At 35.5% G+C, this 18772-nt stretch overlaps 1 protein-coding gene across 3 annotated transcripts in view; it reads left to right on the forward strand.

The window, feature by feature from the left end:
- Window positions 1-368: 368 nt before the first annotated feature.
- Window positions 369-18772, forward strand: part of cdh19 (cadherin 19, type 2) — a 78355-nt gene continuing 59951 nt past the window's right edge. For all 3 annotated transcript variants that reach the window (XM_042713992.1, XM_042713993.1, XM_042713994.1), the window contains exons 1-4: window positions 369-1108; window positions 6045-6382; window positions 12604-12898; window positions 17044-17163. In XM_042713992.1, coding sequence (XP_042569926.1) covers window positions 6176-6382; window positions 12604-12898; window positions 17044-17163 — 622 coding nt within the window. In that variant the 5' untranslated portion in view covers window positions 369-1108; window positions 6045-6175. The remainder of the gene's footprint in view (window positions 1109-6044; window positions 6383-12603; window positions 12899-17043; window positions 17164-18772) is intronic.

Here is an 18772-nt window from a genome sequence, read left to right on the forward strand (position 1 = left end):
AGTATTTTATTTTTGTTCATCAAATGCATGTGAAACTTGTTGTTTAACTTAGTTGTTTAACTTATGTTAAAGCAAATATTTCATTTTTTTATACATGTTCCTGTTTTTGAACAACGGCTTAATCATTATTATATATTATTTACCTCCCACCACCCTCTACTTATGCGGGGATTCAGTATTTTATTTTTGTTCATCAAATGCATGTGAAACTTGTTGTTTAACTTAGTTGTTTAACTTATGTTAAAGCAAATTTTTAATTTTTTTTATACATGTTCCTGTTTTTGAACAACGGATTAATCATTATTATATATTAATTATTTACCTCCCACCACCCTCTACTTATGCGAAGATTCAGTATTTTATTTTTGTTCATCAAATGCATGTGAAACTTGTTGTTTCACTTAGTTGTTTAACCTATGTTAAAGCAAATATTTCTTTTTTTTTATACATGTTCCTGTTTTTGAACAATGGGTTAATCATTATTATATATTAAATATTAACCTCCCACCACCCTCTACTTATGGGGGGATTCAGTATTTTATTTTTGTGCATCAAATGCATGTGAAACTTGTTGTTTAACTTAGTTGTTTAACTTATGTTAAAGCAAATATTTAATTTTTTTTTTTTTATACATGTTCCTGTTTTTGAACATGGTGTCATAATGCCTGTGGTTTAATAAGGAAAAAGGGGCTCATGGGGCATTTTAATGTCAGAAACATTCTTCCTTTCAGTCTCTGGAACAGTTCACACTCAGATGAATGTACTGCAGGCCTACAGCGGGATATAGCTAATAAATGCTGTATTGTTGGAAACAGAGGTTTGAGATGTGTAGCCACTGGTCTAGGCTGTTTGCATGAAGAAGAATGATGTGTGTGTCACTGTTCTCTGACAATAAAAGCACTGTTTGCTCTCCTCCAGAATGTATGAGGAAAAAAGACAAATGGGGGAGAAATGGGAGGTAGTCATTGGAGGGACGAACCATTTTGAGATCGTGAACATTAGAACTGCAGTTTGTGACCAGTTAACAGATCTAAATTGTGTTAATAAACTACTGAGGAAAGCCTGATGGTGATTTTGAGAGAGTTGCTGATATTGTTCAGAGATACAGGTGAGCTCTATTTTTATACTTGACACTTTGTTCAAAAACATTACCATTACATATTGACAAACATATGGATTGTATGTGTGACTCTAACCTCATTAACAGATTTTAAAATCATACTTGTACTCAAAATCAGAATAAATTAGATACATATTTTTATTTAGCTTGTCAGTAATATTCAATTAAATAAACATGTTCTAAATATTTAAAAACAAAGTTATTCAAAACTTCTTAGCGTGCATAAACACAAATGTTTAAACTTTTTATCTTATTACTTTAAAACAGTTTTACATGAATAAAGGTCTTTTCTTAATTTTTAATATAGTTACACTTCAAAAACACAGGGTTTCATTACCGTGATGCATAACAGTAAACAACACATCACAACATGATTACCCTAATGACTAATTAAAATGTGCTGAAGATTTGACTGTACGATGAGATAAACTTTGAAAATATTCAGTTGTTTCTTCGCAGTCTTTCAAAAAAGTTGTGTGCAGTATTATAAATACACATTTAAAATACTAAGCATTAAATTATACCCAATGTAAATCACTCATTTGTGAATATATATGTATATTTATTTTTAATAGAGCTAGCTGACTGGGTAAAGCATTTAAGATTTGTAACAAGAGTGATGCAAAGATCTAATGGAAGTCAAAATAATGCTGTTTTTCCACATTAAGCAGTAGAATGTATTTGAAAAATAAAAAAACATGTCGCCATGGTTTTTTTTTTATTAAATAACTGAATACTGAGTGGTTTGTTTTTTTTTAATTACACATTAAATATGACCTATCCAAATAGTAATTCCAACTTAATATTTAATTATGCATCTAATCACAAATGTATGTTTATTTCAAAAATATTACATAAAAAATGTATTTAATTTGTGATTACATTTCACAATATTTCTGTTTTTAGTCTATTATTATCAAAATAATTTAGCCTTGGTAAGCATTTCTGGTGCTGCAGTCAACCCCATCATTTTATCCAAGCCAATTAAAATATTAAAATGAATCTTCTACTATCCTTTAGTCATTACTTTATTTATGTTACACTAACTTTCTTTGATACAGCATATCAAAATTCAAAACAGCGTATGTTTGCAGGAGTAATGTCAAATGTCAGTGGCTTTTGTCAGATTTTATTATAAAAAGAGATTCCAAACTCCACAGCTCTAAGTACAAAGTCAAACAATTTCAACTAGAGTTGTTTAATGAATGGAATCCTTTGTGTCATAAAATTGTCAGTCACTTATCTAATAAAATAATTTATGATAAATATTTCATGGCAAGCACATTAAAGATTAGTTGACAAACTGTCACTTCATGTCACTAAGTGATAAGCTGTTTTCTTGATTCATTGTACTGAAGCTTCTAATTTATATTCATCTAAATATCTTCTCGCCAGAATATCACTGAGTTATTTTTATTTTTTTTTTTTTTTTTTACTAACCTTGGAGGCTTGCCTTTGACATTTGATTTGCAAAATTTAAGTTTCATTTTTCATAAATATGGCAGCTAACAGTTTGACACTAGTGATAAGCTACTGTGACTGTTGTGGTAACACTTCATAATAACTTTCAGTAAGGAATCATTAACAAACATTATTCATTAATCATTGCTTGTTATATATTCACATTTCTAGAACTAGGTAATGTGCTTGTTAATGTTAACTAATGAAATTATTAAACATGACCAAATGATTATCAGATCATTATTTAATGTAAACTGAAATGCTTACAAATGTCATTAAACTTTTAATTCATATGATCATGGATTTTTTTTTTTTTTTTAATCTTCAAAAGATTTATATTAATTGATTAGTCATTAACAATTTTTTTTTATGCTTAATGGCTCATTTGTTAATATTTACAAATGTCATTAAACTTTCAATGCATTTTAAAAATCTACAAATGATTTTTACAGAAATTATACAATATTTACAAGCTTAATTGTTAATGTACTTTCGAATGTTTACAAATGTCATTAAACTTCCGTTCACATATTAGCTAATGGTCATTTTTACATTACAAATATTGTGAAAATATAGGTTATAGGCACTTCACAAACTATTCATGTTAATATGTTCAGTAGCTCATAATCACAGTCTGTAGCAGTCAAACACTGAACAAAATTATAAACGCAACACAAACGCAACACTTTTGTTTTTGCCCCTATTTTTCATGAGCTTAACTCAAAGATCTAAGACTTTTTCTATGGACACAAAAGGCCTATTTCTTTCAAATATTGTTCACAAATCTGTCTAAATCTTTGTTAGTGAGCACTTCTCCTTTGCCAAGATAATCCATCCACCTCACAGGTGTGGCATATCAAGATGCTGATTAGACAGCATGATGTGCCTTAGGCTGGCCACAATAAAAAGCCACTCTAAGCTGCAATTGGCAGCTGACTGCAGGAATGTCCACCAGAGCTGTTGCCTGTGAATTGAATGTTCATTTCTCTACCATAAGCCATCTCCAAAAGCGTTTCAGAGAATTTGGCAGTACACCCAACCAGCCTCACAACCACAGACCACGTGTAACCACACCAGCCCAGGATCTCCACATCCAGCATCTTCACCTCCAAGATCGTCTGAGACCAGCCACCTGGAGAGCTGCTGCAACAATCGGTTTGCAGAACCAAAGAATTTCTGCACAAACTGTCAAAAAATGTCTCAGGGAAGCTTATCTGCATGCTTGTCGTCCTCATCAGGGTCTCGACCTGACTGTTGTTCATCGTCGTAACTGACTAGAGTGGGCAAATGCTCACATTCGATGGTGTCTTGCACTTTGGAGAGATGTTCTCTTCACGGAGGAATCCTGGTTTTCACTGTACAGGGCAGATGGCAGACAGCATATATGTGGTTTGCTGATGTCAATGTTGTGGACCGAGTGGCCCATGGTGACGGTGGGGTTTTGGTATGGGCAGGCGTATGTTATGGACAACCAACACAGGTGCATTTTATTGATGGCATTTTGAATGCACAGAGATAACATGACGAGATCCTGAGGCCTGAGGCCTGTTGTGCCATTCATCCGCGACCATCACCTCATGTTGCAGCATAATAATGCACGGCCCCATGTTGCAAGGATCTGTACACAATACTGTCCTCACTAACACAGATTTAGACAGATTTGTGAACAATATTTGAGAGAAATATGCCTTTTGTGTACATAGAAAAAGTCTTAGATCTTTGAGTTCAGCTCATGAAAAATGGGGGCAAATACAAAAGTGTTGCGTTTATAATTTTGTTCCGTGTATATTTGGTCTTTGTTGTGTAGACATTACTATTGGCATATCTTAAATCATTTATGAATAATTTGTTAATGTTTTTGCAAAAGCCAAACTAAAGTGGAAACTATTCATCAATTGTAAATTTTTTAAAACATTTACAAATTCTTTTAGTATCTTTCTTGGCACTGGACTTTTAGCTACTTTAACAATGTTGTGTAAAGGGTGGTTAGTTAAGTTTAGCTAAATGCTTGGTAAAGAGACATCACATGTTGTAATTTGGGTACAAAACATGTTTTATCACTTCAACACTTATATTAGTATACTATTATGCATTATTAAACAGAATATTCCTTGAGTCATACATCAACAGGAGGAGGAAAAACTAATTTTCAAGAAAATATGTCATTTATCAAAATAATGCAATATAACCAGATTTAATTGTGTTCCCTTGTTGTAATCAAATTGACCCCTTTACACTTGTTGACCCCTTACCCAACCTTAAACCTACCCATACCACTAAACCTGACCCTACCCTTACCCGTATCACACCTCAACAGCAGCAAAGGTGTTGTGCATTAACAAAAGCTTTTAATCATTGTTTAACATCTGTTTAAATCATTTGTAGATTTTCAAGATGTGCATGATCAAATGATTTTTAAGTTTAATGACATTTGCATTTTAATTTACATTAAATGTTAATTATTAGGTCATGTTTAATACATTTATCAGTAAACATTAACAAGCGCATTATTTTACATTTCTAGATATGTGAATATATATGAACTAGTGATCTGTTAAACATTACATAATGTTTGTTGATGATTTATTTATGAAAGTTATTATAAAGTGTTACCATAAAAGTTAATGATATTAGTGTAGACCAGATTTTTAAATCACCAGTGCACAAGAGGGTGCAACAAATAAATGTAAAGCAAACAGCACCCCATCATGTTCTTTACTGAAAAGACAAACCTTACTGTTAACAAAGTATGTGCACAAACTCTGCCTTGTAGCTCCATCCCTCAGTCAGCTGTCAAGAAAAGGCTAAACTTTATGGATTCGGTTTAGAATTCAGTAATATCATGGCTGGATTTAATCAGACATAAGTAATGCCATCTATCAGGATGTCCTGCTAAAGCTATACGAAGGTTAAGGTTAGGGTTAAGGGGTTGGTATTTGTTTCAGCATTGTGTATTCATTCAGCCCTGTAATTGAAATCTTTAGAATCAGCAGTTTACATTTAATTTGTGCATTTATTATTAAAATCCCTATAAAATCACACCTGACAGTTCTAACCCCAACACACACACACACACATCTTTTTAATGGAATATGGCACTGTTTATTATAAATGATTTATCCATGCACAAAAAAAGGTCTCCCCCTTGTATTTTTGGTAAAGCATTTTAGGTGAGAATGGTTATGGCTGCAAGTGAAAGTATTATAAGCTCTTTCTGTCACATTATAAAATTTCGAAATATGTTCAAATCTGTTAGGGTTAGCGTTATATATTGCTCCTCAAAATCAGTGCAGAAAATAAAAACAGTTTAACCTGGTTTTATGATTAGCCAGAATTCTCACTCTAACAGATTATTTGTGCCCCAGATTGACTCAAACAGTTTAGTCTATTGAAGAATTCTATTCACTTTCACTACAACTCTATAAATCACTCTAACAATATATTTCCTGTTTCTCAATAATAGAAGAATCATCAGTTCCTTCTAATGGAGTTTTGGCACATATCCTTTTTGAGTCTGTGCCCTTCCTTGGCATCTTCAACATGACATCTAGCCACATCATTCAATGAAATACTGATTCAAAGAACTTCTCAACAATGGACAACTGTTCTGCTCTTCATGTGCTTCTCATGATCTCCATCATGCCTGGCTGGCTAGGGGGTGACTTCATAATCTCAAAAAAACAGCATGAGATCCGTTCAAGTGAAATCTCTCGCAGGTCCCATCTGAGAGTGAGACGAGGCTGGATTTGGAGCCAGATATTTGTTGAAGAAGAAGATCCAACGCCAAGAAAGATTGGTCAGGTATAACTAGAATGAAACATTCACAAATGGGTGGGGTGGTCCTTAATAAATTCTGTCTCAGACTGACAGTGACAGCTATTTTATTTAACAACAGTTATAATAATAAGAAATACTAATTTTAGTATCTTTGGATATAAAGTTGCAGTAATAAAATATTGAAATTACAATTTATATTATTATTGCGAGAGTTTGAGGAAAATGTAAGCAATGTTTTACCCAATTTTATATAGTTTTAAACAGTACACCAAACTAAGATTAACCCTCTGGTGCTCCTGGCTGTCATTGAATCACCAGGCTCCACCTTCACTTCATCTCAATGTTCACCTTCTCTGGAATTCTAACCAGCATTTGGACTTAAAAGCCATAATAGAGTTATTTTGTGATTTCCAGTCATCACAAATAAACTGAGCAGCTGTAAATGAACAGGTATGCGAGTTCTCTATTTATGTAAAATAATGAGAAATATCAGTTTGATTTAGCATGCTGACAAATTAATAAATAATTAAAAAATTGTTTTTATTGTAAATCATTGATAAATAAAATATAGATACTGAAGCCTTTAAGTCTTCATGTAAGAACCAAACGTCAGCTTCTGTCAAGTTCGTTTTGTGATATAGTTTTCTTTCATTTACCCCTCGCACTGTGAAATTGTGGGGTTGTGTGACGTTTGCTCCAGAGAGTCGTGTTAAGGGTAGGTTTTAGAGTAGCCCTGGTCCACAAGTGGAAGCTTGATTTTGGCCTCACCACTTGAGGTCCGAGGCTAATTGCTCCGCCTGTCTCGTCATTAGCCCTGGCTTGCACTGGCCTGACAGTGGAAAAACAGCTATTAAGTTTACATACCAGTTTCCTCTAAGTCAGTGTTTTCCTGACACAAGACCAGACCAACACAATAGCAACAAACATGAATTTGCATACTGGTTGTTCCATTCATGGATATTATATTTTCTCTTTGCTGTGTCCTCACCAATCTTGTCACCCCACACTGATCGCTGCATTGGTGGTTTCTCCCTTGCCTGTCTATACAACAATTCCCATTGTGAACCCGGCAAACTATTCTGGTTCAACGGAGGAGTGCAATGGATTTCTGCTAAAATGTGTGCTGGCCCTTGAGGTGCAGCCTCATTGATTCCTTACGGAGAGAGCCAAGATGTCTTTTATCATCTCATTGTTAACAGAAAGAAAAATGCTGAAATGAGTGAGAACAATTTAGCAACAGACAAATCCTGTCAATCGCTGGACAGCTTTGTTGCTTATTTCAGAGAAGTGTTTGGAAAACCCCTTGGTGATTTGTCCATCAGTGAGGTGGTGTCAGTGTCAGGGTTAAATGTCCATTAATGATTATGCTATGAGGTTTTATATGCTGGCTGCTGCCAGTGGTTGGAATGAGAGTGCCTTGCTAAATTCTTTCTATCAGAGACTATCTCCCTGACTCAAGCTGCATCTCCCTGCATATGATGACAGCATGTGTCTAGAGAGATTTATCCAACTTGCCACCTGTGTCTCCCATCGTATACTGGGGCGTATGGAGACCACCCAGGGTCAGCTCCTATCCTCACACCGCCAACCAGAGTCAGCCAGCTCACCTCATTTCTGGTGAACCAGTGCCCCTAGGTAAAATCTATCCACTCTCCTTACCCAAGCAGAAGGACATGAAAGAACACATTCAGGAGGCACTTCAGCAAGGTTACATCTGCCCATCAACCTTCCCTGCTGCTTCCAGTTTCTTTTTTGCTAAAAAAGCTTGGAGGCTTGAGACCATGCATTGATTAATAAGAACTGAACAAGATCACGATTAAGTTCCATTATTCATTCTTTTCATCCCAGCAGCCCTAGAATATCTTCACGGCTCTTCCATCTTCACAAACTGGAACTCTGTTGCACATCCAAGCACATCTGGATACTCAATGGGGGTGACTGGAAAACAGCTTTTGTGACCCTTACAGGCTACTACAAGTATTGTGTTGTGCTGTATGGGCTGGTCAAAACCACCCGCCATATTTCAGGACTTCCTGCAAAAGGTGCACAAGTTTCTCCACAGGTTTGTGCTGGTCTACATCGATGACATCCTTATCTACTGGAGTTTGGCTGAACATTGCTGTCATGTTACAGAGGTTTTGAAGAAGCTACCTGAGTATCACCTGTTCCTCGAGGCAGAGCAATATTATTTCCTCTTTTACACCATTACGTTTACACCAATGTCTCTGTCCCGGACAACCAAGGCAGACAATGCCTTCAAGCAACTGAAGCTGGCATTCACCAGTGCATAACTCCTGACACATCCTGATCCATCTAAGCCCCCCGGACTCTGAGTAGTGCTTCCCCAGCAGCACGAGATGGCTCCTAAATTACACTCATGCGCTGCCTTCTCCTGCAAAAAAACAGTGAAGAGGAACACGATCTTGGAAACTGAGAGCTCCTCGCCATTGAATTAGAGCTCAAGGAATGGAGGCACTGGCTTGGAAGTGCATGTCATCCATTTACTGTCCTCACTAATCATAAGAATCTTCAATATCTCCACAAAGCCAAGTGTCTGAACCCCCGAAAAGCAAGATGGGCTTTTTTCTTTACCCAGTTTTATTTTTAAATTTCTAATCGTCCAGGCAACAAGAATGGTAGAGCAGATAATCTCTCCCGACTCCATGCTCCTGACAATTCCTCAGAGAATCCTGAACCCATCCTGGATCCAAAGACAATTGTGAGTCATCCCTTTGCCGGGATGCCCTCCTGAAAGAAGCAGACTCCAAAGAAATCAGACCATTCATTCCAATCTCCACTGTTCCTGTGGTCCAGGGAACAATCCAATTTACCATCTGTGGATTACTGGTTCTGGAGAGAGCGAGAGGGTCTGGGGGTCTTGGGGTCTGGGAGTCTGGGACTCTGGGACACATCACCATCTGCAGCGGGCAATTTGGCCATATCTCTCCTGTCTCCACAGAGCCTGGCACCATGTTCAAGTTTCCTCGGAGTCTGTGTTTTCCTGACATTCACGTGGTGGTCAATAATAACTAATTTTTTTAACACACAGGGTACCCCTTAACGTAATTTTTCAATGTGCAGAGTACTTCATTTGCTTTCAGGTGTTTGCATTATGCATCAGATCATGACAGATTTAATTCTTTGCATGCATTTGTAGCAAGGATTTTATATACATTTATATATTCATAGATATTTTAGAGTACATAACTCCACCCCTACCCTAAACCTACCCACATTCAGCAATATAAAATGCATAACAGGCAATCAAAGTACAGTTACCGATAGTTATTCCAAAAATGGACCAAATAAACACAGTATAAATATATTACAAACAACTTGTGTTGCATTCCAAGATTTCTGAACCCATACAATATTTTTATATGAAGAACAGAGTAAAACACATTGATTTAACAGCTGAAAATTATCCTGCTCCATTAAAGCAGTCATATCTCATTCAAAAGAACTTTAAGCTACCACTACCAAACTTTAGCATGACGCAATTGGTCACAAGACACACAAGAGCCAACGGCATTTCACAACCAACGCTGATGTAACCCTGTTTCTGACTGCAATTTTTGAATGTGTTGTAAGTCAGATGATGGAGGCTGTGATTGTGTCTGTTCCTCACATAAATCAATCATTTGGCCTTGGAAGATTTGGAGTATTAATACTTTTTAAATAAAACTGTGGCTGCAGTTGTATCTGCTTGTTATATCCTGTCTTTTATATTGACAAATGTTTAGGTTTAGGGCTAGGGGTTGGGTAAAGTGTAGTTCAATAATGTCTAAATAGTGTAATGTTAATAAAAATGTTGTGGCTGACTACATTGAAAATAATACCCCAACATATTTCATTGTGTCAAAATTATTACCTAAGATATAATTTTTATATATTATATATTTATATATAAAAAAACAAAGGTTTCTTAAACTGGTATAAACTGGTATCCTGCATGTTAAAAACTGATGCCAAAGGTTCTTGAACAAGTGTCAGTATGTGAGAAGTTGGGAGTGAGAATGTATAGTCAGGAAAAGGACAACCCTGCACTAGATTAAATTAGTCTCCCATTCAATTCCAATGTAGTAATTTTTGACCACGAGGATAACAAAATGTGTTTTTTCATTTGCCCTTCACAAAATTCTAAATTACCTGGAAAATAAAAACAGCTATGGCAGACTGCTTTTCATTTATTGATTACAGTTTGGCAGTCAACATTATCATCCCCTCAATACTCATAAACAAGCTGCATAACCTGTACCTCCCTTTTGCACTGTGTAAATGGATACTGAGCTTCCTAACCAGTAGATCTTAACATGTCCACCTAGGAAAACACTCCTTTCTACACCATCATAATGAACACAGGTACTTCTCGGGGCTGTGTACTTAGCCCTATGCTGTACACTCTTTTCACACATCACTGTGTTGCTACCCATCCTAACAACTTCATCATAAAATAAACTTATTACAAACAATGATGAGACTGCATACCAGAAAGAAGTGTCTGAACTGATCACATGGTGTGAGGCTAAAGGCCGATTTATACTTCTTCGTCGTACATATGCCATAGCCTTTTCGCTGTAGGCTATGCATCAGTTTTCATTTATACTTCTGCGTTGTTGTCTGAGTTGAATGCAGTACACGTGCAAACCGCTAGGATGCAGTGTCCACGAGCATGTTGCAGGTGTAACCCGCAGTATCACGACAAAAGCAGAAGAAGAAGCGGCTCGTCAGAGAATCATTATAGCTGTGAGGGCGGCAAATAAATATCAAATCATTAAATCATTATTTAAAACTACAAAAAGGAGATAACAATGGAACGAGAAGATATGGCATTCTTTCCATCTCCACAAGGACTTGTACCACGGCAGATCAACATTGTCACGGACAACTACTGATGTATAATGCTATGTAGTATAATAAATGGAAAGACACTTGTTCTTTGCTTTGTTTTATTTTATATAAGAAGTATAATATATTTTACCCTAACATTAAAATATATTAAAGTGCACATAAACACACACAAATCTCAAGCACATATGATGGAGGTATTGTAACAGACCAATCAAAGTGCTTGCTGTCCGCGTAGAATTGACGCGCTGTTAGATTTTTGGAGAGGTGCACGTTGGGTTACTGCGTAGGCTACGCATGCTATAAATTAGCCTTAACAATCTCACACTGAAACTCAATGTGGACATGAGGAGGAGTGACCGTGTGTATCAGCCTCTACTGATCAGAGATACTGAAGTTGACAGAGTGGGCAGCTTGTTCCTTGATGTACACATCTGTGTGGACCTACAGAGGGTGATAAAGCTGGCTCAGAAGGACATCTACAATAAAATTATCCTCAAATGGGCTTGCAACATCATCAAGGACACCATCCATCCCATCCACAATTTCTTTACCCTCATGAAGTCTGGCATGTGGTACCTGGAGGACTGCAGCCAGAACTTCCAGACTCCAGAACAATTTATATCCCCACGCTATTAGACTGATAAATAGTCAAAACTCAATGCTACTTCCACCTGTATGATCAGGATAAAATCAGCCTGTTCAATGGCACTCTGCCCTTTACCTGCTGTACCATCATACACACACCTCATAATGCATTCGACTGATAATAATGAACATTTTAAACACTATACTTTACACTGATAGTTTATCAGCATATTGTCACTTTATTGTCACTTGCACTGCATCTTTATACTCTGAAGAATTTTTATTGGCAGTTGTTTTTCTAATTTGCATACAGGATCTCTTTTTCTGTTTTTTACTTACTTTTTATGCTATTGTTATTTATTATGCTATTCTTTATGGTTTATACTTTACTGTATATTCTGTATTTTCTTATTTCTATTGTTCTAGTAAGTTATGTTTGTTCTTCTTCTACCCTGTCAGACTTGTGAGGAGTAAACAAGGAATTTTATTGTACTAGTACATATGATAATAAAGCTCTTGAATCTTGTGTGTTTATGCGTGTGTTTACATAGCAAATGCCAAAATCTTGACCAAGTTGCATACTGATGAAGTAAAAAAAAAAAAAAAAAATCTAAAACCAAAAAGTAAAATGTTTCAAACAAAAATTACAGAAGAGCTCCAGAGGGTTAAATGGTATTATCACTTTGAATATGCACATAAACTACACTAAAATTCATTACAGGGCATATTTGCCACCATTTTGCATTCTGAGACATTTTTATTCATTTTGCTGGTATTTTTTGCCATAAATCATGTTTATTTTCATTCAGCTGAAATCAGATTACGACACAGGGGACTTTACTATCAAGTACATCCTCTCAGGTGAAGGAGCCAGTGAAATCTTCAAAATTGATGAGTACACAGGTGACATTTACTTATCACAACGTCTGGACCGTGAGCTGAAGCCCTTCTACATACTACAAGCCCAGGCCATCAACCGCAGCTCCAAGCAGCCTGTTGAACCTGAATCTGAGTTCATCATTAAAGTCCAGGACATCAACGACAACGCTCCAGAATTCATTAATGAGCCCTATGTATCCAGCATCCCAGAGATGTGTCCCACAGGTGCGTTGACCTCTTTTATATATTTTTGACAAATGCTAAAAAAGAGAGACAACTAAATAATTTGAGTTGCTACCTTCCATGTTCAGGACTCACAACCAAATATTCACAGAAAGCTTGTTTGATATTTGACATATGAATATAATTGTGGAACATCCAATAACATCTTAGATAATTCAGTTTTTTGCAACTTTGATGCAGCTGTCTAGAGAGAGTCCTTTCTTTTCCAAAATGTCAGTTCACAACTAGTGTTGATTTCGGTAACAAAGTTTGTCTGTGCATTCCATTCAGAAGGACTCATCCCTATGCCCAAATCCCTTCAAAAGGTTTAGTCTCCAGAGTAAAAAGCTTTGAAGGGTTGAAGGGTGTAGGGGACCAAACAACTGTTTCTTGAAGGTTGATATATCCCGTTTGGAATGCACAGATCCTTGGGAAGCTTTAAGTATACACGCTAAGCTCTGTGTACTTTCTGAAATCCACATGGTGGTAAGTGTGCACGTTGAACACTTTGCGCACTTTCTAAAATCCACATAAGTGGTAAGTGTGCACGCAAGACTCTGCCGACCTTCTGAAATCCTGTACGGTAAGGGTTTTACATATTAGCTTTGTTCCCTTTCTCTGAGTTGGTTAGACCTTGGTACCTTGGGCTCCACTCAACCAGTGTGTCTCTATTAACACTTTGAAGCATCACTCCCCTTAGCATTGAGGGTTATTGTGAGCATGTTGCTTCCTGTTGAGCGCTCAAGTTCTTTCCCTTTCTGAGGAGTTGGACTCCTCGTTCCGTGGGCTATTCTCGTGGTTGTATTAGCAGTGCTTGACAGCATGTTATTCCTTTGTTGAATTCGGAGTTCTCCTCTCACGTGAGACTTGAGTTCTCTGTTTTCCCAGAGCAGCAGTAGGCCGTAAAGTGAAAACCAGGAAACATACAACAGGATCACTATACTAAAAATGCCATTTTAGTATTATGCACACTTCAATACACTGCCAAAATACCGTGAAAGGTATTTACATGCCGAGAGAAATCAGGGTTATGGGCAAAAATCTAGCTGTGACGATCAGTTTATTCTTAAGCTGTTTATGACCTTACACCATAAAGTTAAACAGTTTAACATGTTTATATGACCATGTGCGTTGTTGTTTTATTAAGCATAATCAATTTAAGAATGTATATATAAATGTTTAAAACTGTATGTAATGTCAAAGAGCTGCATATCACCCTTATTGCAGAAAATCATATTGGAGAAAACAAAGAACAACATGAGGAGAAAGACTGACAGAAGACACAACTATAGTGCATTATGGGTAACTGATATGTTTAATGGAGCAACCATTTAAGAGTGGAGGTAGGGCAAAGATGGATATCTGCTGCAGAGATTGAGCTACTGAATTTTATTTAACTCATGCTGCCATTGCTGGGTAATCTTTCTAGATTATTCAGTCATGTTACCTAATTAATATTCATACAGACCTTTACCAGCATGCTAATGAAAAATATCAGATATCAAAATATCTTTATTGTTATTATTATTATTATTATTATTATTATTAGGGATGCACCGATACCACTTTTTACACTACTTGCCCGATACCGATACTTTTATTTTTGGTACTTGCTGATACTGAGTACCGATACCGATATTTTTATTGCATTTGTAATTTTTTAAAATATTGGGTACAGAAATCAAAAGAGTATGTTTAATGTTAGCTGGTTGATTTAATTTATTAAATGGATAAAGTCAAACCAAAATTTATTCAGACACCTTCAACATTTCACATTATCACAGTTTATTCTCTATAGTTTAGAAGATGGTAATAAAATATGACAAGAACTCATAGTTAAACTGTGTCAGAACAAATTAATCTTGATAATTTCAGATAACTTTGATAGAAAGGTATGTAATGGATTACAATCAACCAAAAATTATTCAGACAGCTGTTAGTATGACAGTATTTACACAACTATCGGTACTTAGTCATGCCACCCTTAGCCTTAATGACTGCCTGTAGTTTCCTGGCAATGCTGTCAGTCAGCTTCATGCAAACCTGAACTTACATTTTTTTCCCCAGACTATGTTTTAAGAATTTTTGGGTATAATTTGTCACAGTTTATTTTATTTTGCTATCCTCATTTACATAAAGGAACTATAGTGTCCTGCACCAACTAGTAAAAGAAAATATAAAAATGTATATCTGGTCTCTGAATAATTTTTGGTTTAACTGTATATCATTCGGTTATTTTCACACTTAATTATTCCCATTAAAATATATTTTACAAGGTTTTGTTACTTTCTTTGTTTATGTTTTTGCTCTATGGTTCATCATCTGTAATTTAATAGCAGTAGAGCTGCTCCATTGCAGCAACTTAGTACTGTAATGACGCGCTTTGCTGTAATAATAAATAAATCTCCTGTGTTATTTATCACAAATAGAAGTCATGTTTTTTGTTTTGTTTTTTATCTGAAACGTGCTGCGATTTATATTCCAAAGCCACTCAAGCAAGCAAAACATGTGCAACGCATGCATGTATTTGTACTATTACAGAACGAGAGGAACAGTAGTAACGTACTGCCTAGCACATTACACACAGGCTGCTACATTCACTTTCACCAAAAAGTCATGTATGCCTAAGGTTGAAAATAAATTTAATGTTTATAGTGAATATAGTGAGTAACCATAACCCTAACCCTTATAAAATGTCTTTTTTTACGATTTAGTTTTAACCCAAATGCGTGTGCTAAGTGAGTGAACATCAAAGATCACACAACAGAAGTGCGCGAGCGTGCTCTCTCTCTCTCTCTCGCTCTCTCTCTCCCGTTAAGTAACTTGTGCATTGTTCTGCTTACTTGTTTTTGACATATCTGACCGAACTACAAACTTTCCAGTGATGAACTGTATATTCACTCGACAAGCTCGCGCATCTCCGCCGCTGCGCGCTCAATGCACTCAGCGTGCTTTATCAGCTCGCGCACGTCAGCTATACAGGCATTAATACTGAATGTTTAACATTATATTCATTGTATAAATATCCTACTTAGACAACATTAATCTCTAATAACTTCATTCTGCTGTCTGTTGTTCTGTTGTTGGTGTTTCTTTGTCCGAATATGGCACTTTTCATGTGCTTTGTGGTATCGGCGTTTGGTATCGGGGCATTTTAACGAGTACGGGTACAAGAGCTCAGTATCGGGCCTGATACCGATACCAGTATCGGTATCGGTGCATCCCTAATTATTATTATTTAAATGTATGTAGATAGCTTGAGAGTGTGTATTATAGGTCATTTCTGAGATGTCAGAACTGAAATGTCAACACAGACTATGTCTGACAATGACATAGTTATTGTCTCTCAGTGTGATCTGGGCCCATATTCTTAAAGATTCTAAGAATCCTCTCAGAGATCTCCTAATTTAGCTTAAAAATTTATATGTATGAGTCTTAGCTTAAGAGCGATTCAGGACCAATCTGAAAGCAACTTTGAACGAGGAAAAGATGAAAACTTTCATCTAAGTGAGGACGCGGGGCTGACCCCGTTGCTAGGTAAGACACAGTCTTTTGAAGACTTTGAGTGGTTGGTTGTCCAAGAAGGAAATAAAAGACCACTCTTAAGTGTAGTGACTATTATAGCCTTTACTTTGAAATTACAGGCATAATTTTTCCTGTTTTACCACACACACATTATATACTGTAGGGTATATATATATATATATATATATATATATATATATATATTATATATATATATATATATATATATATATATATATATATATATTCTTTATTTTTTACCATGCTGGTAATGTCATATTTAACATATGTGATAGGAAATGAACAGCGACACAATAAGGTAATTAATTGTTTGTGTGATCATTTGCTTATAGAAGGTTGTGACAGACCCAAATCATCACTGCTGCATAGTTGCATTTTTCCAGTTACCAAATATGTTAATGTCAAGTTACGTTTAGTCACCTTTATTTATATAGCACTTTAAACAAAAAAGATTGTGTCAAAGCAACTGAACAACATTAATTAGGAAAACAGTGTGTCAATAATGCAAAATGACAAACAACGGCAGATTCTATGAGAGTAACATATTGAATGTGTGCGAAAAAGCCAGCGTTTGCTTATTAACCATTCTCTCTCTTCTACAGGAACCACAGTTATCCAGGTGACAGCCACAGATGCTGATGACCCTATGTTTGGGAACAATGCTAAACTTATCTATTCCATCCTGGAAGGGGAGCCCTACTTCTCAGTGGAACCCAAAACAGGTGCAAATCTTATGCTTAGCAATAACCTATATGATTTAAACAGCCACACATACAATTATCTGAATCACAGTGCATTAAATGCTAAATATAAAACTAAATGGCATTTATGTAAAATAAAGAAAATTGTAAATACAGTATAGTAATGAGAATATAGATGTGTCACAATGAAGTATTGTGAAACATGTCCTTAGTAATGTGATAAACTAGACCTGTGGTTACTCTGCTAGGACACCTGCTTCAAAGTCTAGACACCTGGGGCCTCATTTAGAAGACGTGCATACACACAGATTTGATCTTAGAGTGTGCATATGCTAAAATCCCAGGCAACATATTTTTAAAAACAGTCTTTGCCGTGGAAAAATACTTACCATCACATCACGAACAAACGAACGAACAAAACGAATAAAAGGGTAGAAAAATGAGCAGAAACAAAAAAAAATAAATAAAGAAAAAAAAAAGAAGAAAAAAGGACAGACCATACCGGAGTCCTGACAAATTCATCATAAACAACAAAGATGCAGTGTAAGAGATTAAGTGTGCAGTGTAGTCAGATTTTTTTTTATAAATGGAAGTTTTTGCAAGATTAAACTGAACTTTTTAGTAGCCTAATGTTGAGAGTTCTATACTCGCTTTCTGTACAGTTTATTCCATGTTGTCTTTTTATTATTATTTTATTTTACAAGAGAACTTGTGAAGTCTTGAATTTCTACTGTGTAAAGTAGAAAAAAAAAAGAACAAAACAAAATGCATAAACGCATCTCCGACTGTTTGTGTAGCCTAATAGGCCTATGTCGTGCAATAACGGTTTTAATGTATTCTATTCAATAACATTGTTAACTGTTTTCATTTATAACATCTGCTGCTTTTCTTCTGTAAAAATGAATAGAGACATCAGTCTTAAACTTTGTTTTTGTCATTTACATAAGTTATAGGCTATTTGTATAAAATACACAAAATGTTTTTGAGCAGCATTAGTAAACTGTATAAATATAAAGAAATGGCAAATCACTTGCCGTTTTTTTTTTTTTTTTTTTTCAGACTGGAGACCATAATCATGTAATAATTTATTTTATTATGATATGAAACGTCCAATTGTTCTTTCAATAATGTTTTCAAGTTTTGCAAGAATTTCGTGATACTAAACTTTTTATTAGTTGATTTATTAGTTGTAAGTGATTTTAAAAGTAGGATGGCTCATTTTTATAACATGACTAAAAATTTTACTTGAATTCATAGTTAATTCTTACTTTTGGAAACCTTATTGTTTTATTATTATTATTATTAATAATAATATTTCTGTTGTTTCTAGAAGTAGTCAATAATAAAATAATAGTCAATAGAAAAAAATATAACCACACACAAATTGTTTGTCCACAGAATAATTACACATAATTAAATAAAAAGCTTTCCCGCAAGAACCTCTACCTCCGCCAGCAGGACCTCAATTTCAGACTCAGTGAAGTTTTTTTTCTTCATTGTGCTCTTCATTCTCAAGTCTAGAAATTAGGATATTGGCGTGTGCTCTTTTATATGGTAATGATATTAATTAGGGGGCATTTACAAGGCAGAGATCTGACAGTCAGCTGTGCACAATTTCAAGATCATTTGC

This window comes from Cyprinus carpio, chromosome A24 (assembly GCF_018340385.1).
Source record: "Cyprinus carpio isolate SPL01 chromosome A24, ASM1834038v1, whole genome shotgun sequence".
NCBI classification, from domain to species: Eukaryota; Metazoa; Chordata; class Actinopteri; order Cypriniformes; family Cyprinidae; genus Cyprinus; species Cyprinus carpio.